At 56.7% G+C, this 24,379-nt stretch overlaps 1 protein-coding gene across 13 annotated transcripts in view; it reads left to right on the plus strand.

Moving 5' to 3' along the window:
• MEF2D (myocyte enhancer factor 2D) overlaps positions 1–24,379 on the plus strand; it is an 81,108-nt gene that overhangs the window by 34,063 nt on the left and 22,666 nt on the right. For all 13 annotated transcript variants that reach the window (XM_068415214.1, XM_068415203.1, XM_068415209.1 and 10 more), the window contains 2 exons: positions 12,046–12,339; positions 19,738–19,941. In XM_068415214.1, coding sequence (XP_068271315.1) covers positions 12,286–12,339; positions 19,738–19,941 — 258 coding nt within the window. In that variant the 5' untranslated portion in view covers positions 12,046–12,285. The remainder of the gene's footprint in view (positions 1–12,045; positions 12,340–19,737; positions 19,942–24,379) is intronic.

The raw sequence follows: 24,379 nt of genomic DNA on the forward strand, positions 1-24,379 counted from the left end.
CCAGGGGCTGGTCGGAGCTGCCATGGTTGAGTCTGAGCATTGGGATGGAGGCAGGAGCCTGGTCCTGCCCGTTCCTGGTGGCGTTGGCCAAATCTTTCCCATCCATCTCTCCAGGGGACTCTTTGGTGAGCTCTGCTCTGGCGTCACCCTTGCTGTATCAGTGGCAAATTAAGCTCATTTGCTTGTTATCCTTCTTCTTGTGGTCAAGTGGAGCTGGTAACCACCATCGTCTTCCCAATGGTGGGAAGCTCTTGGCTTCACCAGCTTCACCATCTCCTCCGCACCCCAGTGCTGGGACCACACAGCCCCTGGGGAGCCCGGTGCTCCCTACCTGGGAGCTTAGGGTGTGTAAACCCTGTCCGAGAGCGTGGGATGGGGCAACGCAGGAGCAACATCTGCTTCTACGTTGCCTTTGTGTCTTTGGACCCAATGGATGTCACGGCTGCTTTGGGCATGGATGCAGCGAGAAGTTGGTAGATGCAAATACCATCAGCAGCCCCGTGACTTTTGGCATCGCTGCTATTACTCACCGGTGCTTGGGGGTGGAAAAAAAAAAAAACAGAAGTGGTTTGGGGAGGTTTGAAAGATCTTGGTGGCCCTTGGGAAAGGGTTGAGCCTTTGGGAACGGCGCTGCTGGGGTCATGCTCAAAGGCTGAGCTTTAGGGTGGTGCTGGGGATCTCTGGCCTCTCAGCGGCCCTGGCTGAGCCTGTGTGGTGCTTTGGGTGCTGGAGGGTCTGCAAAGCTGCTCTCGGGTGTCCCTTCCTGGGTGGGGATGGAGATTTGTGCCCCGTTGCCTTTGGGCGAAGGGAAGGTGACAGCAGGATGCTCTGGGCTGGTTGTGGAGAACGTATTCCCAGTCCCATCCCCTTGGCACGGGAGGGAAGAGGAGAGTTTCCCCCTGGGATGGTTCTGCTCTCTGCCACGTCCAGTGGGGCAGCCATGGGTCCCCATTGCTCCCGTGGGGTAACCATGGGTCCCCATCACTCCAGTGGGGCACCCATGGGTCCCATCACTCCCATGGGGCAGCCGTGGGTCCCCATCACTCCAGTGGGGTACCCGTGGGTCCCATCACTCCCATGGGGCAGCCGTGGGTCCCCATCGCTCCAGTGGGGTACCCATGGGTCCCATTGCTCCCGTGGGGCACCCATGGGTCCCCATCACTCCCGTGGGGCACCCATGGGTCCCCATCGCTCCCGTGGGGCAGCCGTTGGTCCCCATCACTCCCGTGGGGCACCCATGGGTCCCCATCGCTCTTGCGGATGCCTCGGAGCAGCAATGGGGTCTCATGGAGTTTCCCCTGGGTAAAACCCACCGCGGGGAGAGACTTGTCCCCTTTGCTACCGGGGGAAATCCCGTCCCCTGGCACGGGGAGCCCCTAAACTCCCTGCAGGGAGGGTTTCACCCTGAGCCGCCCCGGGGGACCCCGTTCCCGTGTGCCGGGGGTGGGATCCTGCCCCCCACAAGGGCAGCGGTTGTTCCCCTTCGGCGCGTTGTGTTTTGGGACTTGACGTCCTTCCGATGACCGTAGCGGGGACAGCACCGGGGGACAGACGCACCCCGGGGTGCACCCTCGGGATGGGGGGATGCCTGAGGAAACGGGGGGTGATGTTGGGGTCCGGGTGACGCGGGGAGCTCCAGCTGCCCCCACCCCAGGTTTGCGTCTTGCTGTAAAGTTTCCCATTTGAGGGTCGGTGTCAGCGGGGGCTGAGGCTTCTCCTGGGCTCGCACCCCCCTGCCCCGGGGGTGGGAGGCAGCTTGGTGGGGAGCAGGGCTGGTTGCCCCCCAAAATTATAGCCGCATCTTCCCCCTCTTCTCCTCCCTGTGGCCTCAGCACCGGCGAAAGTCCCCGCTGTGGGTCTGGTTTGGGGCCCAGAGCTGCTCCTGCTCCCCACGAGTGCAGGATGCGACCCCACATTCCCCAGTTCATCTCTCTCTCCTTCTCGCTCTGTTTTTTTTTAATGAGTCAACCTCTCATCTGTCATATTAAACCTCCTCATTACCAGGTATCGAGATTTTGCTCTGACAATAGTGACAAGGGAAGCTGCGATCTCATTGCCGCGGCGCGGGGGCTCCGGGGGAGCTGGCAGGTGGTTATTTCATGCCCTGCAGGGAGCCGGCGGGGTGGGCGATGGAGCGGGATAATGGGCTCTCGCTTCCCTTCATTTAGAAAACCCTACTTAGTGCGGAGGGGAAAATTACTCCCGGGCTCTAGTTCGGGAGCTGGTGATGGATAGAGGACAGGAGGGAAGGGAAAAACGGCTTCGGTGTGGTCTGGGTGCTCCTCCGTGGGGATGGAGGGAGGGGATGGAGGGTGGGTGGAGATGGAGGGTGAGGATGGTGGGGATGGAGGATGGATGGGGACAGGGGGTGGATGGGGATGGAGGATGGATGGGGATGGAGCTTGGGGATGGAGGATGGATGGGGATGCCTCTTCTCCCAGGCAACTAGCGATAGGACAAGAGGACACAGCCTCAAGCTTGGCCAGGGGAGGGTCAGGTTGGACATTAGGAAGCATTTCTTCTCAGCAAGGGTCATTAGACACTGGAAGGGGCTGCCCAAGGAGGTGGTGGAGTCACCGTCTCTGGAGGGGTTTAAGAAAAGCCTGGACATGGCCCTTAGTGCCATGGTCTAGTTGCCATGGTGGTGTCAGGGCAATGGTTGGACTTGATGAGCCCAGAGGGCTCTTCCAACCTCATTGGTTCTGTGATGCTGTGGGATGGAGGGTGGGGATGGAGCTTGGAGATGGAGGATGGTTGGGGATGGAAGGTGGATGGGGACAGGGGGTGGGGATGGAGGGTGGATGGAGATGGAGGATGGGGATGGAGCTTGGGGGTGGAGGATGGTTGGGGATGGAGGGTGGATGGAGATGGAGGGTGGATGGGGACAGAGGTGGCACAAGGCTGCCCCGTGCAAGCGGCTGGTCCCAGCTGGGAAAGGGGATGCTGTGCCCATAGCGGGGTGCTGGGTCCCTGCCCTGGCTCTGCACGCCCCGGGGAAGCCGCTGAGCTGCCCAGGGCACCGCAGCCAGGCTGGGGGTGACGGGTGACCCCGCTGTGAGGATGCCACTGCCAAGGTCGCTGCTCAAGGTCACGGGGCTTTTGCAGTGGCTGCAGCAGCCTGTGCACGGTGCTGTTCCCAGGGTGCTTTAAAGGTCATTCCAGCAAGGGGCCGTCCGACCCCTCTGTGCGGTGGCTTGTCCCCACCGGTCTCTCCCTGCGGCATCTCCCGCCGGGACAGGGGACCGGCTGCCGCCCTGGGGAACCGTGTGGCCCCCCGGTCCTGTGGGCTTTTCCTCCCAGAGGCCGTGTCCTCGCCTTGGCACGGGGTGACGACGGTTCCCTGGTTGGCTTTTGGCCAGCACGGAGCAGGGCCACGGGCTCGCCGGTGACCTGGGGTCCTGCCCGTGCCCCGGGTCGTGCCGGATGCAATGGCATCCCTGGCGTGGGGTGAAACGGTGGGATTCGGGGTGCAGGGGATGAGGGTGCCTGCTTTGGGTGCTGCCGCGGTGCCTCCAGCCCTTGTGCCAACATCGGGGCTGTCACCCTCGCTCGGTGGGTGCTGTCTGGTGCAAATGGGAAGAGAAAATCCACCCTGGTTTAATCACTTCCCCCAAAGCCTTTCTTTCCCCCCCTGCTTTGCACAAATGCCACTTCTCCAGCATCACTTAAGGGCTGTGCTTTTTTTTTTTGGTCCCCCCCCTCGACTCTTGGCACGGCGCGTGGTTTTGTTACAGCTCAGCAGAGCTGGCTGCGTGGTTGGCATCTGCTTTTCTCCAGAGAGCGCCTGAATCTGGGTCAGGAATAGATGTGTCTGTCTTTTTTTTTTTTTTTTAATTTTTCTTTCTCAAATTCCTCGGGGGCCTCGTTGAATCCGCACCTCGCTGCTGCTCTCCTGAACCTCCCCAGGTTTGTACCTGCAGCCGGCGGGACGGATCCTGCGTGGGCAGAGGGACCTGAGCCGTTGGTTTTGCTGCTGATCCTGGGGAAATCGGGGCTTTTCCACGGGGTTGCACCCCGGCGTTGGGTTTGTACCTGCTGGGTGAGCAGGATTTGGCCCTGGGGAGGGTTTCTGAGCGGGGGCTTTGCTCCAGAGCTGCATTTCGGCCGCCTTCCTCTCCCCTCCCCCTGCCCTGCATCTGGAGGTTCGACACAGGAACCCAGATAGCATCATCCTGAAACCAGAATAGAAGCTTTGGAGGAGACCTTTGCCTGTTCGTGTGGTTTTGATCTCGGTTTGTAGATAAAAGAGGTGCTAAACAATGCTAAAGCTGGCGAGTTGGGAGCCCTTCGCGACAGCGGGGCTGGGGACGCGCGGGGACCTGCCCATCGCTGCCCGCTGCGATGCCAGGGATGTCCCTGCGTGGATGCGTCTCCCCTTTGCTGCATCCCCTCTGCCCTGGGGTGCTGGGGGCTGCTTCTGCCTCCTGTCGCCATCCACCCTCCGTCCCCATCCATCCTCCATCCCCAAGCTCCATCCCCATCCATCCTCCATCCCCACCCTCTGTCCCCATCCATCCTCCATCCCCACCCTCTGTCCCCATCCATCCTCCATCCCCAAGCTCCATCCCCAAGCTCCATCCCCATCCATCCTCCATCCCCACCCTCTGTCCCATCCATCCTCCATCCCCAAGCTCCATCCCCATCCATCCTCCATCCCCACCCTCCATCCCCATCCGTCTTCCATCCCCAAGCTTCATCCCCACCCTCCATCCCCCTGTGCCCCGCAATCCTGCAGCAAAGCCAGCTCGGTCCATTGCTGGCTGGTGGGATGATGGCAAACACCACGCTGGTGGCTTTGTGGGATAGGACGAGCAATAGTAACATGAAAAGAGGTGCTGGATTTTAGGGGGAAGGAGGCTTTGCCCTGCTTTGGGGAGAAGGAAACCGGTCCTGCAGATCCAGAAAGCACCAAGAAGGAAACGCAAAGTCCTTGGTGTCAGCGTGGAGGATACGTTAGAAAAAAAACCCAATTAAGTCACAAAAGGCAGGCCCGGCCGTCAGCGAGAAAGGAAACAGGAAGGCAAGAGCTGCAGTTAAACACTGGGTTCAAGAGGTGACTGGAGCTAAATCCATCTCCTCCAGGGACGGAGTCCAGCCCTGCCCGCCGGCGGGGACCCGGCTGTGTCGGTTTGTGCCGGTGCAAGAGCCGGGAGCCTCCGGCCGAGGCTTGGAGACCTCGGCTGAGCTTTGCTGGGTTATTTGCCGTCACTTTTCAGGCTCTTTAGTGGTGGGTGCTGATGTATCGCTCCTCGACTCAACCGCTTTGCTGGGTAAAAGGTGCAAGTTTGCATTGGGGAGCGTTGCAGCGGGGCGTGGGGATGTTCTCACCCTCTCCAGAAGATGACCCGGAGGTGGTGAGAGCAGCCCCTCTACTCTGGAGACAGGCTGGGAGAGCTGGGGCTGTTCAGCCCGGAGAAGAGAAGGCTCCGGGGAGACCTTCTAGCACCTTCCAGCAGCTGAAGGGGCTACAGGAAAGCGGGAAAGGGGCTTTTGCCAAGGGCATGGAGTGATAGGATGAGGGGGAACAGTTTTAAACTGAAAGAGGGGAGATTGAGATGAGATCTGAGGAGAAATTCTTTGCTGTGAGGGTGGTGAGAGCCTGGCCCAGGTTGCCCAGAGAAGCTGTGGCTGCCCCCTCCCTGGCAGTGTTCAAGGCCAGGTTGGATGGGGCTGGGAGCAACGTGGTCTGGTGGAAGGTGTCCCTGCCCGTGGCAGGGGGGTGGGAACTGGATGGTCTTTAAGGTCCCTCCAGCCCAAACCAGTCTGTGATTCTATGATTCTACGATCATCACCACCTCCGGAGCATCATCGCTCCCTCCCTCCACTTGGTCCATTCCCCCCCCGCGCCCCTACCCCAGCACGGGGCAGCGAAGGGCTCGGCACGGCGTTACGCACCAGGTGTAAACCACTTCCCATGGCAGGCTGAGCTCGCGGGCTGGTTTGCAGCGCAGCGGCGTTTCCCTGGTGTGGGCAGAGAGAGACGGGACGAATCCTGCACCTCGTAACCCACGTGCCCAGCGGTCGCGTGCTGAAGCTCTCTTACAATGACCCACCTCGCCTGGGGATGCTCCAGGCTGGGGGAACGTGTCCGTGCAGCATGTTGTTGTGGTTGTTTATCTGGATAAACCCTGAGCACCCCCAAAATACTTGTAGAGTCCAGAGGAGGGCGACCAAGCTGGTGAAGGGTCTGGAGGGTCTGAGCTACGAGGAACGGCTGAGGGAGCTGGGGGTGTTTAGCCTGGAGAAGAGGAGGCTCAGAGGTGACCTTAGTGCAGTCTACAACTACCTGAAGGGAGGGTGTAGCACAGTGGGAGTCGGCCTCTTCTCCCAGGCAACCAGCAATAGGACAAGAGGACACAGCCTCAAGCTTGGCCAGGGGAGGGTCAGGTTGGACATTAGGAAGCATTTCTTCTGAGCAAGGGTCATTAGCCATTGGGAGGGGCTGCCCAAGGAGGTGGTGGAGTCACCATCTCTGGAGGTGTTTAAGAAAAGCCTGGCCATGGCCCTTAGTGCCCTGGTCTAGTTGCCATGGTGGTGTCAGGGCAATGGTTGGACTCGATGATCCCAGAGGGCTCTTCCAACCTCATTGATTCACAGGTGAGCGTTTTACTTCTTTTCCCTTTTCCTTCCTTTTTTTTCCCGGCCTCCAACTGTCCTTTAAAGCCGCTTCCCTGTGACCAAGGACATCCCCATGGCACTGGCCCCACTTTGGGGGACAGAGATAAGCAAAAAAGTCCCTTGAACGACGATAAACCCGTCCAAATTTTACCATCGCTCGTAACGTTGGCTCTGCCGCGGGGTGGGGAAAAGCTCAGAGCTCGAAAGGAAAGAACCTTTTTGGAAAGGATGTGTTTATTTGCCTTTATTTATCTTCCTAAAGCTTTTGGCTTCGTCTTTTTTTTTTTTGATCTCTCCTTTGCTGGGCAGCCAGAGGTTTGGTTTATTGAAGCTGACATCGTGCTGAGAGCACGAGGCTTTGCAAGGTTTTAAAGGAAGGGAACGCTTCGGAGCGTCGCCTTCGAGCGGCCGCGGCAGGGCTGGCTTTAGGAAGAAGGCGACTAAAAAAAGGGGATGCAATAAAAGGATATTAAAAATAGCAGCGAGAAATATGGGGCTGTTTAGTGGGAAATGGAAAAAAAAGGGGCAAACGACAGAGCGGGGCGAAGAACCCCGCTGCTTGGGCAACGCCGAGGTGAAACCGCTTAGAAATAGGTAAAATAGATTGGAAATATGTTTAAAAAAATCCAGAAATTAAGATTTGGAAGAGTGATCAGCTCTCCTGCCTCTCCCAAATCTCGTCAGCACCCCCAAATTCCTTGTTTTATAAAAACAGCTCCCAGCTGAGATCCCTCTCTGCTTTTTTTTTTTCCCTTTCTTCCCCCATTTGCAAAACGCTAACTCCGCTCCCTCGCCCGTCTCTCCAATTTAAAGCAATTTCCTTGGAGCAGGGTATGAATTACTCAGCACAGAGTTAACCAGCACCTGCTCGGAGTTAATTGGCATGTGTGTTAATTGCTGTGATAGTCATACTCAGCGCGCGAGGGGGTGGAGGGCAGGAGGGGGGGGGATGCGGGTGCTGCCTTCGTCCCGGTGCCTGTCGCCGCTTCCCCGGGGCGATGCCGACTGTCCCCTCTCGCCGTCCTCGCCGAAGCTTTGCGGGTGCTCAAGAGGGACACGATGACTTTTTGGAGGTGTTTGGAGTTTTTGGAGGTTTGGAGGTGCCCTTCGATGCCCTTGAACCCTCGCGCCGCGATGCTCGGTGGTTGCGTGGAGATAGTCGCCATGGAGACGGGTACCACGGGGGATGGTGGCATCGGGGTGACAGGGGGGAGGCTGTGGGTGCCTGGGGTGGCCCCAAGCCTGACCCCGCTCCAGCCCTGCTGCACCCCATGATGTTTGAGCCATCCTAAACCTGGTTTAGGACGGCGCTTGGTCTTATTTTGGACATACCGGTCTGTGGAGGTTCTCTCGTGTCTCGTAAGGGCTTAACCCATCCGCTGGTGTTGGTGTGACTTGGTGGGGTGTCACGGTTTGGAGGGTGTTGGTGCCTCATCCCAAACGGGATGGAAAGGTCCCGTGGGCTCAGGTTCTGCGCGGGGTGGGTGCCTTCTCGTCCCGCACGCCCCACGGGATGGGGTGAGCCTTGTTCCCTTGGAAAACCAGGCTAAGGAGAAAAGCTGCTGTCTCAGAAGGAAGAAAAGATGATTTAATGACTGAGAATATTGAATAAAAACCCCCAAGATCCCAGATGTTAAAAGTTATTTAGGAGTTCTTTTGAAAACTCCTGCGCTCTGGGTGCTTGACTATATATATATATTTAGGTGCTTAAATTCCACCTGATCACGGAGGAGGGTCATGGGTGATCCCAATGCGTCGAGGTGGGCGATTAGGGAGCCAGTGGTGAAGGAAAGGGAGCTCCGGAGGCGCTCGGCAGGGTGCAGGGTGGGTGCTTCTGGGGTGGGTGGGAGCAGCCCGTGGTGAGCGGGACGGGGAGAGTCTCTCCAGGTTTTTTGCGCTGGCAGATGTTGAGCAGAAACTCGAGCCTGCGGTCGGGCTTTTCTGAAACAGCCACATGGGCAGGAAACGTGAAAATACCTGGGTTTAAAAATATGTTGGGGAGGGAAAGAAAAAACCAACCTAAAACCAAAGAAACCCACCCCAAAACCCCAACTCCAACAGCGGAAACGTGAAGAGAAACGTGAGGAGTTTTCAATCCCCTCCGTTGAGTTTGGAGGGCAGCAGACGGCGCCGTGCTTCTCCCCGTCCCTCCTCTTGACCCCCTCGAGGACCGTGCTCGCCGTGGGGTGTTCTCCTTCCCATGCAGGGGTCAAGAGCATCACAGGGCCAGCTCCTTTTCTCCAAAAACAAAGCCAAAAAAAGTCTTGGTAAGTCACCCTTTTTCCTCCAAGGGACTTTATCCAGCGGCGTGAGCAAGCCCCGAGGCTGGGCTGATGGTCGCCATCCAGCCGGGGTGCTGAGGACTGAGAGCAGCAGGAGGAACGTGATCTGGTGGTTGAAAAAAAAGGTGATTTGTAGCAAAACACCTGGGGAGGGGAACGTGGTTTGAACGTCACCGCTCCCAGGCAAGAAGCACTGGGGTTTTCTCCTCGTCCCTACAAACATCCCATCTCTTTTTTTCAACCGCCGCGGAGTTTTTGGCCACGGGAGCATCCTGTGAAGAAGCCCCACAACCGAATTGTGTTAAAATATGTTTCCTTTCACTCGGTTTAAATTTACTGCCCGTTGTTCTCCAGTGTTTATTGTTGCTTCTGGAGAGTTCCTCGCTGGTTTGGACAGTAAATCCGCCGTCTTTTCAGAGAGTTTCTCTCTCCAAGAGCTGCAGCACAAGGAAAGAATTAGCATCTCGCCCTGGGTCCGGATGCGGAACTGCTGCTACTTCACGCTGCTGCTGGTGGTTTTGAAGATGGTGAAGGTGAATATTTTTCAGCCCACTTAAAGAAATGGCAGCTCCAAAGGGGAAAAGCTGCAAAGGAAACTCAGCGGAAAGTTCCTCCTTGGCCAAATTTTCTCCAATCGTGTGAAATCCTCCGTTCCGGCCTTGGGGCTGCGGGCTCGCTGCTGCGGGGGCTCGCGGTGGTGGAGATGCCGAGTGGACACCCGGGGTGGATGAACCAAAAATCCTTGTTTTCAGCTCTTCCCGTATCACCGGCCTTTGAGGGCTGCTCTCGTGGCAGCGCGGCGCCTGCGTCCCCTGCTCACCAGTGCCAGGAGATGCTCTGGGATGGGTGATGCTCTGGGACGGGCGATGCTCTGGGACTGGCGACGCTCTGGGTCCGGCGGTGCTTTGGGACCAGCGATACTCTGGGACCGGTGGTGCTCTGGGACTGGTGGTGCTCTGGGACTGGTGGTGCTCTGGGACTGGTGGTGTTCTGGGACCGGTGGTGCTCTGGGACCGGTGGTGCTCTGGGACTGGTGGTGCTCTGGGACCGGCGAGGCTCTGGGACCGGCGAGGCTCTGGGACCGGTGAGGCTCTGGGACCCGCGATGCTCTGGGACTGGTGGTGCTCTGGGACCAGCGATGCTCTGGGACCGGCGAGGCTCTGGGACGGGCGATGCTCTGGGACGGGCGATGCTCTGGGACCCACGATGCTCTGGGACCAGTGATGCTTTGGGACCGGCGGTGCTTTGGGACTGGTGGTGCTCTGGGACCCACGATGCTCTGGGACCCACGATGCTCTGGGACCAGTGATGCTCTGGGACCAGTAATGCTCTGGGACCCACGATGCTCTGGGACCAGTGATGCTCTGGGACCGGTGATGCTCTGGGACCGGCGATGCTCTGGGACCGGTGATACTCTGGGACTGGCCTTTTCAGGGCTACCCTCAGAGGGATGGGGAGCGGCAGCCGAAGGGCATCCCCCTGGCACCGGCCTGGTACCCCCCCACAGCGCCAGCGCTGCTCGCAGCCATATGGTCCCTCCCATTTACTGCTGGGAGAAGAAACGTGCACCAATTTTGAGAAATAATGGTTTAAGAAGCAAATGTCATCCCTGTATGGTTTGTCCCGACAAAGAGTCTTCCTGGTGGGATTTATGAGGGAAAACAGGGATTTTTGCTGCCCTTCATCCCTCCAGTCTCCTTCCTGGCCTCCCCATTGCTTGTCGCCCCTGGTGAGCAAATTGTGGGTGTCGGGGCAGGGGGAAAGTCTCCCTGTTCCCCTCTCAGCTGCTCGAACCAGCGCTGAAACCACAGAGCACGATGCGCAATGAATAATTTTACCCCTTCAAAAAAAAAGCAAAGCAAAGAAAAAGATGAAGTGACTCACATGACTCGATGAACCCCGAAAAACAAGTGTGGGAGTGAGACCCTCGGGGCTTGTTTGTTGTCGGAGCGTGGTCTGATGAGGAGGCGAAGAACGGGGCCAAGGTCCTTGGGGGGCTCAGCGGGGTCTGGGGGGGGCTCTGTGCTCTGGGGTGGGCAAGGAGCTCGCTCGGGGCTGGCTGTGGGTGCTGCGGGTGACTTTGGGCTGGTGGGAGGGGAGAAAAAGCTGGTTTTTTTCATGCTTTTTGGAACAAGACGGAGGGCTGAGGGCTGCCAAGTCGAGGCAGATAGGAAGCTATTTTGGGACCGGCTTTTCCCTCTGCCCGGGTCTTGGCACGGGGCACCCTCGCCTTAAATGCGATGTTATCGCTGCTCTTATCCGGCCGCTCGGAGAGAGAGAACCAGGAGAAAAACATCCCTGCGGCAAAGCAAACCGCCCGGCTTTCTCCCTTTATCCCCCTCGCTGAAAAAAATGGGGTGAAACGGGGCTGGGGGGGGTGTGTTGGTGCCGTGGTCCCTTTGGATACAGCCTCCAGCATCGCGGGATGCGGGTGCTCGGTGGGGGCTGAGCCTCTGCCCCGTTAGCCAGTGTGGGGTCGTGGTGCGAGGCTGAGGAAGGAGCAATCACCCCTTTGGGGAGAGATACCCCATTTCCAGAGATGCCCCATCTCAAAAGTTACCCCCGAGTCGATCCGCTGACCTCCCACATCAATGGAAACAACTGGGATGGGGCCGTTGTCCAGCCCAGTTGGACCCCAGGGTTGTCCCGGCTTCCTTCAGAGTCCTTCTTCCCCATAAGAATTAGGTTTCTGTGCCTGATTATAGTTGGTTTTTTTTTTTAAGTAATCAAATAAAGACATTTTAAAATTCCAAATTGAAGATTAATGCAGAAATTGGAGCCGGATTTAAATTGCCCCAGCTAATCACCAGCCACTCGACTGCGTGTGACTTTATTAAGAGGAAAAAAAAAACCCCAAGTCTGGAGCATCACGGAGGAGTCACGATTCACGGGCTCGTTGCTGCCATCTCCTCCTCCCCACACGTGTCCTGGGCTTCATTTTTGGGCTCAATCCTTGAGGTTTTCTTTCGAGATCAGGTTGGATAAATGCTTTTGCCGCGCTCCTGGCCCTGGAGATGAGTGGGAGGATGGAGCAGAGCCCTGGGCTGGGGGGCCAGGAGCCGTGGCGGCGATGGGGAGGAGGGTGCTGGGTCCTGGCTGGGGTTTGGGGATGGATGATCTTACTCTTGTCTCTCTCCTTGCACAGGTTTCTGAGCAGCTCCGAGGGCTCAGCCTCGCTGGAGGATACCATGAACTGAGCAAGCAACGACGCAAAACTCTCTAATTTTTTTTATTTTCTTTTATTTTGGTTTGGTTTTCATCTGGAAAAAAAAAAAGAAAGCAAAGCCCCCTCACGCTCTTTAATGAAAGCGTTTTAAAACGGGCTTGACTTTTCCCCTCCCCTGAACCGAAGTCGTCCCGGGTACGGCGAAGATTTCCAGAGAAGATGGGGAGAAAAAAGATCCAGATCCAACGGATCACGGACGAGCGCAATCGGCAGGTCGGTGCTCCCCTGGTCCCTCCTCACCCGCTTCCCTCCCGTCGGGTATTTTAAGGGTTTTACTCCAAAATAACCCATTTCCAGCCCATTTGGGGCCAACTGGTGGTTTATTTTTTTTTCCCAACCCATAAAATAACTCAGCACCGGGGCCAGATTCAGGCAGATACCCAAAACCAGGCAAAAAAAATCTTTAAATAATCAAATAAAGACATTTCAAAATTCCAAATTGAAGATTAATGCAAAAAAATCTCCGTTTTTTGCCATGCTGGGGAGCTGCAGCCCCCACCCAGGCATCGCTCCTCGTCCTGGAGCTCCTCACGCCGTTTCCATCTAAACGCTTTTCCAGAAGAAAGTATCTTCTCCGCTTAGCTCCCCCCCTTCTTTATTTTTTTTTTGTCTTGCAGAAAATATATTTCAGTTGACATTTTTCCGTGAGGTTTTTCCAATAAAAAACAGCCACAACAAGTATCCATTTTTCTGAACGCGAAACAACCCAAAAGGATTCTTTTTTTTTATTTTATTATTATTTTTTTCAATTGAAAACTTACACGAGTCCAAAGTTTTTTTATTTTCCTTGTGCTCTGTTGAAGCCAAGCCCTAGACACGCACGCATGTGCATGTCTGTAGAAATCCATGCGCGTGTTTCAGAGGAGAAAAAACCCCAAAACCCCAGATTTTTCCCTCATTTACGTGTTCCTTGAGGCGGCAGCGCTTTGCTGGACTGGGTTTGCTCGTGATGACTCCATCCATGTATTTCCCTGTAACCATAAGACTTTCAGGCACGTTCCTTTGCTCCGTGACTTCCCGTGGTCCTTGAGTTGGGCTCAGTAGATCCAAGCCTCTACCTTTAGTCCAGCCCCAGCTGCAGATGCCTCTGCCACACTTCTTTTCTCCTGCTTTTATTCCCCCACCCTCAAAAAAACCAAGAAAAAAATATGTATATATATCCTTAATGCTTAAAAAGTAGCAAATAACGGAGTTATTGGATGAAGTGGTTTATTGCTCTGCAGCGAAACAATAGAAAATTGCAGGTTTTCTTCATTAATTTGGTGGCTGGGGGATGGGATGGGCATTAAGTGGGGTTTGATAATGTCCCAGTTGCTCGTGGCACTGTTTGTTTCCATAAAGAGCAGGAAAAGGGGTTGTTAAAGAAGCCGGAGCGTGTTTTATGGGGCAGCGCTGGTGAAGGTTGCGTAGAGAGGGATTTGCAGCTCTTGGAGCCCCGTTGAGGAAGTTCAAATGAACGGAAAATATTTGGTAATGCTGGAGGTTGATGGCCCAGCCTGGCCCTCGTCGTGTGAGCCTGCAGGAAAGGAAAGAGGCGTTCGGCTGCCAAAGGCACGAGCCAAGGCGGTGGGAGGTGGTTTTGGGGGGTTGTTGAGCTGCTCCTTGGGGCAAGGCTTGGCCAAGGGGGGCTGGAGATGAAGATCATTGCCAAGGTGTCCCCAACCAAGCCAAGCCCAGGTGGGATTTAGCAGTGGGAGTTGCTTGATGCGGCCGGGTGCTGTGGGTTTAGCACATCTGAGATGACCTACGAGGAGCGGCTGAGGGAGCTGGGATTGTTTAGCCTGGAGAAGATGAGGCTCAGAGGTGACCTTAGTGCAGTCTACAACTACCTGAAGGGAGGGTGTAGCGGGGTGGGAGTCGGCCTCTTCTCCCAGGCAACCAGCGATAGGACAAGAGGACACAGCCTCAAGCTTGGCCAGGGGAGGTTCAGGTTGGACATGAGGAAGCATTTCTTCTGAGCAAGGGTCATTAGCCATTGGAAGGGGCTGCCCAGGGAGGTGGTGGAGTCACCATCTCTGGAGGTGTTGAAGAAAAGACTGGACATGGCCCTTAGTGCCCTGGTCTAGTTGCCATGGTGGTGTCAGGGCAACGGTTGGACTCGATGATCCCAGAGGGCTCTTCCAACCTGGTTGATGCTGTGATTCTGTCAGGTGTTGGCCCCAAAACCCAACTCCTGGGTCTGGGGGATGTTGGGTTTCCCTTGACAGCAGCTACGTCCCCAGCCAGGCTGGTTCTTCCAAAACCCAACGCCGGAGCATCGCTCCCCACGTATCGCTTTGCTTTTCCAAAAACACAGCCCTGGTTTTTAAGTTGGGTGTCAGCGAAGCAGCAGCTGTTTAATTGGTCACCAGCGCAGGCTTTGCAATCGATTTTATTTTTCCTGCTCCCTTTCTTCGGGGAAACAAGGACACACCAAGAAGTGAGGACGTTTCGTGATGAGTGGCTGCTCCAGGCAGCGGGTTGCTGATCTGCTCCATCCACCGCAGTGGGAGCTGCGTGGGGCTGGGGCATGTGTCATCTCTGGAAAGCAGCTCTGCAGGGAAAGACCTGGGAGTTCTGGTGGCCAACAAGTTCCCCATGAGCCAAGAGTGTGCCCTTGGGGCCAGGAAGGCCAATGGTGTCATGGGGTGCACGAGGAAGAGTGTGGGCAGGAGGTTGAGGGAGGTTCTCCTTGCCCTCTACACTGCCCTGGTGAGGCCACACCTGGAGTAACTGGGTCCAGTTCTGGGCCGCCCAGTTCAAGAAAGACAAGGAGCTACTGGAGAGAGTCCAGCGGAGGGGTACGGAGATGGTCAGAGGGCTGGAGCATCTCCGCTACGAGGAGAGGCTGAGGGAGCTGGGGCTGTTCAGCTGGAGAAGAGCAGACTGAGGGGGGATCTTCTCAATGCTCACAAATCCCTTCGGGGCGGGTGTCAAGGGGATGGGGCCAGACTCTTCTCAGTGGTGCCCAGCGCCAGGACAAGGGGCAACGGGCACAGACTGAAACACGGGAAGTTCCATGTGAAAATGAGGAAAAACTTGTTTGCTGTGAGGGTGCCAGAGCCCGGGCACAGGCTGCCCAGGGCGGGGGGGAGTCTCCTTCTCTGGAGATATTCAAACCCGCCTGGACCGACCCTGTGCGACGTGCTCTGGGTGACCCTGCTTGGGCAGGGGGTGGGCTGGGGGATCCCCAGAGGTCCCTTCCCACCCCAACCAGGCTGGGATTCGGTGTGATTCTGTGTAAAGGGGGTGATAACCCTCCTGCTTTGCACTCTACCTGTTCAGTGCCAGGATCTGGTCCCTGGGCTCAGAAATGTCCCGTCTTGCTTCGTCTCATTCCAGATCAGAGATAAGAAGCATCCATGCCCACGTGGCCACCAGGCTATCGGCTAAGCTGGCTTAACCCCAGGGTCTGGGAGCATCCTCAGCCCATCCCTGTGTCCCCGGCAGCCCCCAGATGCTCGGTGTGGGGGGCATGGCTCGACTCTCCCGTGTCACACCCCGGGAGCCCAATGCAGCCCGATGCTGCGGGATTATGCCTGGGGTTTTCATGCTGCTGGAATTGTAGGTCTGGCAGCTCCGGCGTGCACCATCCTTGGCGTGTGCCAGCACCCGGATGGCTCCTGTGGCATCTGCGTGTGTCAGGAGAGGGAGGGATGGGGAAAGGGAATGGGAATGGGAGTGGGAGTGGGAATAGTGTGTGGATGCGCTGGGGTTCACCGGTGGTTGTGCAGGGAGGTGGAGGCAGAGCAGCTCTCGACGCCTGCGTTTCTGCTCGCTCTGCGAGTGGGGTTCATCGATAACGGTGGTTCGGGGCCGTGTTGGACCCTCAGGAAGGGTTAAGGGTGAACAGGGGCTCTCCAAAGCCTTCGCTGCGAGGTGAAGCTCTTCCCATGCATCTCGCACCATCCCACCCTGCTCACCCCCCCGCGCTCACCTCCCATGGGTGCACGGACCACGAGCCTGCGCGGAGGAGACCAGAATTACAGCAGAAGCCAAAACCAGGGGAGGAGAGCAAGTAAGAGTCGCTAATGTCATTAGAGGAATTACTGGAGAGGATTTGCCATAACAGATCAGACCGTGGGTCCTTCGGGGCCAGCCTGCTGACTCTGGCAGCAGCCAATATGGTCTGCATCAGGGGAAAGGCAAAAATCCCCCGCTAGTGTGGGGCAGTAATTCCTTCCTGACCCCTTTGGTGATCGGCTTATGCCCTGAAGCATGAGATTTGATTACCCTCTTAGACTTAGAAGGTTAATTCTTCTCGATGAGGCTCGTGCAGTCTACAACTACCTGAAGGGAGGTTGTAGCAGGGTGGGAGTTGGACTCTTCTCCCAGGCAACCAGCAATAGGACAAGAGGACACAGCCTCAAGCTTCGCCAGGGGAGGGTCAGGTTGGACATGAGGAAGCATTTCTTCTCAGCAAGGGTCATTAGCCATTGGAAGGGGCTGCCCAGGGAGGTGGTGGAGTCACCATCTCTGGAGGGGTTTAAGAAAAGACTGGACATGGCCCTTAGTGCCCTGGTCTAGTTGCCATGGTGGTGTCAGGGCAACGGTTGGACCCGATGATCCCAGAGGGCTCTTCCAACCTCATTGATTCTGGGATTCTGTGCACAGCGGTAGGGGAAGGTTTGGTCGTTCAAGGGCAACACCCAAACCACGCTTGTTTCTAGTCTCCATGGCCAAGAGCTACCCCCTCGCTCGCGCTCCTTGGCCTCACCCCGTTGCCTCCGATCTTGGTGGCTGAGCGGGCTCATGGCACCTGGCGAGGTGTGTTTTGGCGAGGTGTCCGTGGCACCGGCGGCCGCAGAAACAACCACCCTCGGCTCTTCCCTCTGTCTTGGCGGAGACGCCGCGTGTTTTCCTCTCCAAGGCTCCTCGGGCTGCTTCAAGCGTGAGTCAGAGCGGGGCCGTCTCGGCGGGGGGACAGCAAGGCACGGCGTGCCAGGCTGCGGCAGAGCAGCTGGTCTCTATTTGGGGACATAAGACCAGAAACACCGCTGGCACGGCACCGGTGAGCCCCGGGTTGGTTTTAGCGCCTGTCCTGCCACGGGATGCAGGAGGAAAACCGCAGCTGGGTCCCACCTGAGGTCATACAGTGTGGTGGTGGCTGCAGTGTGGCACTGCCGGCTCGGTCTCGGACCTGGGAGCAGCGATTTTGGGTGGCCAAAATGTCCAGGATGCCACCGGGGAGGGGGAATTGCCGGTGACACCGGCGCTGGCCCTCGAGTGGTTTAATTTGCGTCACGGCACGTGGGAGCTGGAGGGGACGGTGGCAACGTGAGCGCTGGCACTTGTAGCCTGGCCATGGGCAGGGAGCAGCGGCGTGGGGTGCCGGCCCTGGGGATGAGGCGATTAGAGGCGAATCTCGTTACCGCTTAATCACCTCTGGGAGACGGTGGGGAGGGACGGGCAGGTCCCGTGCTCAGGGCTGCCCCTGCTCTGCCCTCCCGCGGCACGGAGGGATGCGGCTCCATGGCGAGGGGTGCTGGGTGCTGCGTGCAGGACTGTGGTGGGTGCAGGCTGGGTGCTGCTGGTGGCATCGTGGTGGCAATGGTTGTCACTGCTGTTGCGGACGGGGAAGCTCCAGGTGAAGCTCTTTGGGCTGAGGCTGTCACGCCACTAACTCGAGTTGAGCGAAGGCAACGGCCTCGTTCCCTCTCCTCCCTCAACGCTGCAAATTCAAGCTGTTCAGCTGCAAAACGGCCTCGAGTTGCCCCAGGGCAGGTTTAGCTTGGAGATCAGGGACAATTTCTTCCCCGAAAGGTTGTCAAGCGCTGGCACAGGCTGCCCAGGGCAGTGGTGGAGTCCCCATCCCTGGGGGGATTTAAAAGCCGTGTAGATGTGGTGCTGAGGGCCATGGGTTAGTGGTGGCCTTGGCAGTGCTGGGGTAACGGTTGGACTCGATCTTCAAGGTCCTTCCCAACCAAAACGATTCTGTGATTCTAAAATCGATGCCGTGGCGGAGGCTCTAAGTGGGGTCAAGCCCTTCCGTGCACGCGCGGGGCGAGAGAGCAGCTCTGGGCACCCCAGGGCATCTGGGCTCATCTCCAGCCCTTCCCCGTGCTGGCTTCTGACCTTTTATGTTCCTTTTCTTCTTTTTTATTTGCTAAGAGGGCATTGGCCAAGCGTCGCGCCGTTCCCCGGCAGCGTGCCCTTCCTTGCAGGGGGGTGTTGAGGGACCTTCAGCGGCTGTCTCTGCCCTACAGCCGGGATGGAGAGCCCCAAACCAGCTCCTTCCCCACCAGCTGGGACCTCTTAGGAGCTGAGCGTGGGCTGGGAAATGCAGCCTGACGTCTGCCTGGCGTCTGGAGCCCAGCTCCGTCCCCCAGGCAGCTCGTAAGGATCAGTCCTGCAAAAGATGCCTCGTTAAGCTGACAGCTTGTTTCAAGGCAGGGCAGGTTGAGCAAGATGGGCCAGCAAGCTGTAGAAGAAGAAGGCTTCTTCTCCCAGGCACCTAGCGATAGGACAAGAGGACACAGCCTCAAGCTTCACCAGGGGAGGGTCAGGTTGGACATTAGGAAGAATTTCTTCTGAGCAAGGGTCATTAGCCATTGGAAGGGGCTGCCCAGGGAGGTGGTGGAGTCACCATCTCTGGAGGGGTTCAAGAAAAGCCTGGACATGGCCCTTAGTGCCCTGGTCTAGTTGCCATGGTGGTGTGAGGGCAATGGTTGGACTCGATGATCCCAGAGGGCTCTTCCAACCTCATTGATTCTGTGATTCTGTGGGGTGGCCGAGCCCCCAGCTCTGCAGCTCCCGCGGTCTCAAGGATGAGATGTCTGCTGCTTGAGATTTCTTTTTTTTTTTTTTTTTTAAAAAAAAAACAACCCCACAACCCGCAGCCCCCGGACAGATGGTGGCTCTGCTGGGGATTTTGCTGAAATTTGTTTTCTCTTGGTTTGGCGAGATGTGATTTCCAACGCTGATAATCATCTTTGGGCTTGTGAAGTGTCTGCCTTCGGAGGCTCCCAAAATAGGCAGCGGTATGAACCGGTTGGAAGAGGGAGGTGAGAGAGGAGAAGCTCAGGGTGGTTTGTCCAGTTGGGGAAACTGAGGACAGAGGAGGGCAGCCAAGCTGATGAAGGGTCTGGAGGGTCTGACCTACGAGGAACGGCTGAAGGAGCTGGGGGTGTTTAGCCTGGAGAAGAGGAGGCTCAGAGGTGACCTTAGTGCAGTCTACAACTACCTGAAGGGAGGTTGTAGTGAAGTGGGAGTCGGCCTCTTCTCCCAGGCAACCAGCAATAGGACAAGAGGACACAGCCTCAAGCTTGGCCAGGGGAGGGTCAGGTTGGACATTAGGAAGCATTTCTTCTCAGCAAGGGTCATTAGCCATTGGAAGGGGCTGCCCAGGGAGGTGGTGGAGTCACCATCTCTGGAGGGGTTCAAGAACAGACTGGACGTGGCACTTAGTGCTCTGGTCTAGTTGCCATGGTGGTGTCAGCGCAATGGTTGGACTCAATGATCCCAGAGGGCTCTTCCAACCTCATTGATTCTGGGATTCTGTGACAGAAGATTCCCTCTGCCCCCACCTTCCTTTTCCTCTTCCTCCAACTGGTCATCCCAGTTTTCTCCAGGAGGTGTCAGGTCCGTGGTAGCGTGGGCATGGCTTCTAACCACGGCTCTCCTTGCTTTCAGGTGACCTTCACCAAGCGCAAGTTCGGCTTGATGAAGAAAGCCTACGAGCTGAGCGTCCTGTGCGACTGCGAGATCGCCCTCATCATCTTCAACCACTCCAACAAGCTGTTCCAGTACGCCAGCACCGACATGGACAAGGTGCTGCTCAAGTACACAGAGTACAACGAGCCCCACGAGAGCCGGACCAACGCGGACATCATCGAGGTGAGGCCACCCGTCCTCTCCTTGGCTTTGCCGTCGTGGTGGAGCCAGGGCTGGGTCCGGTGCGGGAGGTCGGTGTAGGGTGGGGATGGGAGCGAGCAGGTCTCTGACACTCGGTGCTGGCCTACTGGTTCAGCCTACAAAAATACTCAGATCTGGGTGGTGGAGTTTGAAGCTGTCTGGAGTTACGTGTTGATCTACTGCCGTAAAATTGAGGTGCAGGTTTTCTTGGTGGGATTTTGTCTCTTTCTCTGGAGATGTTCAAACCCCACCTGGACGTGACCCTGTGCAACGTGCTCTGGCTGACCCTGCTTTGGTAGGGGGTTGGGCTGGATGATCTCCAGAGGTCCTTTCCCACCCCAACCAGGCTGGGATTTGGTGATTCTGTGACTTTCCCATGGTCCAGGCAAACCACGGGATGGTTTTGGAGGCATCTCCTAGGGCTGTTGTGCTGGGTTTGTCGGTGCAGGTGGTGGCATTGCCCCTGTCCGTTGTTTCAGACACACATAGTGTGGTTGTAGGAGGGCACCAGGGACTAAACCACAGAGTAATTCAGGTTGGGAGGGACCTTTGGGTGCCTCTGGTCCATCCCCTGCTCAAAGCACTGCCAAACTCATGGGGTTTGCTCAAGGCTTGTCCGGCTGCGCTTTGTGGGTCTCCAAGGATAGAATCACAGAATCGTTTTGGTTGGAAAGGACCCTTAAGATCATCAAGACCCAACCGTTAACCCAGCACTACCAAGGCCACCATGGATGGTGAGTCCAGCCTGACCAACCCCAAGGGCACCATGTCCAAACCTCGCCAACGCTGCACTCCTCCTCCAGCCCGCAGGAGATGCTTGGCCACCGTTTGCTGTCGGTGGCCCCGCGTTGGTCCTCCCCACCGCTTCATCCTCATCCCTGCTGCTGGTAGAGCCCGTTCTGGTTGGTACAAGCCTTAGAAATGGTTCCAAACCATCCTTTTTTTGGCCCAGTTGAACCAGGTAGTGCCTGTCCACCGTGAAAACGCCGGGGTTTTGCCGGCGCGGTTCCCTGCCGCGCTCGTCAGCGCAGCCTCCCCGGGCTGCTCAGCCTGCGGCGCTCCAACACATTTGTCTTGGCCTAAAAATACCGTAAACATTTTGGGCAGCGTTCTCCGTTCCCTTATGGTCCAAGATGCAAACACTCCCAAGCCGACAAGTTACGCACAGTCCTTGGCACCCAAAGAAACGCTGTGTTTGCACCACATGAAAAGCTGGATCCGCATCCAAAGCCGAGGAGAGGAACATCGGGAGCGGAAGGAGGGTGGTGGATGGCAAGAAAAAGAGCTCCAACGCGCCGGGCTCGGCACGTCGTGCCGGCAGAGCCGCCTCGGGGTGAAACCCTCTGGGGCACAAGAGGGTTTTGAGGCCGCTTGAGCATCCCTCCCCGTCCCTGTCTCGGCTCAGAGCAGGGTTAAGGCTGCTCTAAGGTTTTTACTGTTTTCTCTCCTAAATCCACCCACCCCCAGGAGATCATTCCTGCTCTCAGTGCTGATTTCCATCTCCCCGCTTGCCATCTCCCCTCGCCCAGGTCAGGTCCCACCAGCCTGGCTTTGTCCCCACCGCACACAGACCCAGTTTATCTCCTGTTTCTTGGTAGCTCCCGTTGAACTTGGCTCCTCTGAGAGTATCTTTGTGTCCTCGAAGCTTCTCCAGCATCACAAAATCAATCAGGTTGGAAGAGCCCTCTGGGATCATCGAGTCCAACCATTGCCCTGACACCACCATGGCAACTAGACCAGGGCACTAAGGGCCACGTCCAGTCTTTTCTTGAACCCCTCCAGAGATGGTGACTCCACCACCTCCCTGGGCAGCCCCTTCCAATGGCTAATGACCCTTTTCATCAAGCTTTTGTGGAGCCGTGAAGGCGCAGGCTGGGAATTTGCCACCAAATACGATTCTAAGTGGATTTTAGGTGTTGCTGCGTGTATCTGCCTTCCCTGAAACACCCATGGCCCCTTTCTACCAGAGCTCTGAAGCCTGAATGACTCTGGCAGCATCTCAGAAAGGATGAGGAGCAACCAGGACCTGGGTGAATCAAGGCACAAGCCGCTTGATTTCATTTTCCTGGCAGAGGGGGAGCGAGCGGTGGCTCCGGAGCCTTGGCCGAGCTGGGATCTCCTCTCCCAGCCGGGCTGGGGGGGCTCCTGGGGCCAAAGGTGCTGGTACCACCAACTCTGGGTGGTACAAGTTGGTCTGTTCAAATCATGCTTTAAAACAACAACAAACATGAGATCCCCCCTTTTTTTTATGGTCCTGGGGAGGTGCAGTCCGCAGGGGACACCCCAGCATGGGGATGCCCTCGAGGGGTTTATCCCCCTGGATATTTCACGACAGGCAGAGGTGCTCCGGGGTGAGTGGACCCGGCCCTGGTTCAAGAGGGGTTCAACACCCCAACTGCCTTTTGGGGACCTGGGGGGGTACTTGTGTGTTTCAGCCGTGCCGGGGATCGGCAGCAGCCATGGGAGCAGGATTCAGCCACGCAACCCCCGCGGCTCTCCCCGTGCCCAGCAAAGTCCTGGCCGTGGCAAGCTTTTAAGTCTGAGCAAATCTCTTTTAATGCAGAGCAGGGGGTTTCCTTCATGGGGGGGGATGGCCGAGGCCCCCAGCCAGGCACGCTGGGTGCCACGTGAGCGCCCGGGCTGGGATCACGCCGGCTTTGCTCCTCGCTGTCGCTTCTCGTTTCCTCGCAGCCCGGCTGACGTGCCAGTTTCTGATAAGGGACTCGGAGGAGAGCGGAGCTCGCCGGGCACCACCAGGCTCCGGGGCCGCTTCAAGTCACGCAGCAATTTCTTGCCTTTCCTTGGCTGAACGTCCCAAGGCGGGGGCTGATTTTTTTTCCCTGATCATCCTGGGGTTGTTGTTCCCCAGGGTGCGTGAAATGAGGCGTTTTGCAGGGTGCTGGGGAGGTGGTGAAGTGCAGAGGCAGCTGCCATGTCTTCATCCTCACCCTCACCCTCATCCTCAGCCTCATCCTCAGCCTCATCCTTGTCCTTGTCCTCAGCCTCATCCTCGTCCTCATCCTTGTCCTCGTCCTCACCCTCACCCGCATCCTCACCCTCACCCTCACCTTCACCCTCACCTTCACCCTCATCCTCACCCTCATCCTCACCCTCATCCTCACCTTCATCCTCACCTTCATCCTCACCTTCATCCTCACCTTCATCTTCATCTTCATCTTCATCTTCACCCTCATCCTCACCCTCATCCTCACCCTCATCCTCACCCTCATCCTCACCCTCATCCTCACCTTCATCTTCATCTTCACCCTCACCCTCACCCTCACCCTCATCCTCATCATCATCCTCAACCTCAACCTCATACCCACCCTTACCCTCATCCTCATCCTCACCCTCATCCTCATCCTCACCTTCATCCTCACCTTCATCCTCACCTTCATCCTCACCTTCATCCTCACCCTCACCTTCATCTTCATCTTCATCTTCACCCTCACCCTCAGCCTCACCCTCACCCTCACCCTCGTCCTCATCCTCACCCTCACCCTTGTCCTCACCCTCACCCTCACCCTCGTCCTCACCCTCACCCTCATCCTCATCCTCACCCTCACCCTCACCCTCACCCTCCCCCAGACTCCCCCAAGACCTGGGGCCGGTGGCTCTCCCTCCTCTAAGGGAAGTCACCACATCCTGGTCCAGCATCAGTTTCCTCTCCCTTGTTCTGCATTTCCTGCTGCTCCCTCACCCTTTCGGGTTGGAAATCTGCTCCCGTACGAGCTGGGCTCGTGGGAGTGGGACCTGCAGCGGGTCCTGCCGTGGGGGGACTCCCCATGGGGTGCCAGGGAGATGGGGCAATGAGCGGGGTGGTTTTTTGGGGGGGCCATGAGAAGTTCTCACTTTGCTTTTCTCCTTTGAAAAATGTTTCTGCTGTGAAGAAATTGATTTTCAATCTATTTTATATGAGAAACAGTCGTATAAAACGCATCTCCTGGGTTTTTCCCCTGCAAAAGGGAATGAGGAGGAAGGAGGAGGAAGGCTCTTTTCTAAAGGACTTTGCAGAGAGCCTGAAAACGGGAATCTTGGCGTTTGGTTTCTGTTGTTGTTTTGGGTTTTATTGGTTTTTACGACTCATTTTATGAAGTTAGTGGCCGGAGAGAGGGAAGAGAGGGAAGAGGGAATTATTGGTTAATTGGTCTCGTGGAGGCGAGAGAACCAAAGAGATCCTCCAAAGGGATCTGCTGCAAGGTGGGCACAGCCCCTTATTAGACACTAGAGAGTCTCCCACCCAGACAAAACCCCGCTTCATCCCTTCCACTGCTCATGGAACAATTTTTTTCCACTTTCCCTCTGAAAAAGAAAGAGAAGGAGGAAAAAACTTGGGTTTTGTTTTTTGTTGTTTTTTACAGAAAGGCTCAACTTTCCGTCTTTCAGCAAAACAAAAGATTTTGGGCAAAAAAAAAATCCC

Source organism: Nyctibius grandis, chromosome 17, assembly GCF_013368605.1.
Source record: "Nyctibius grandis isolate bNycGra1 chromosome 17, bNycGra1.pri, whole genome shotgun sequence".
Classification (NCBI taxonomy): Eukaryota; Metazoa; Chordata; class Aves; order Nyctibiiformes; family Nyctibiidae; genus Nyctibius; species Nyctibius grandis.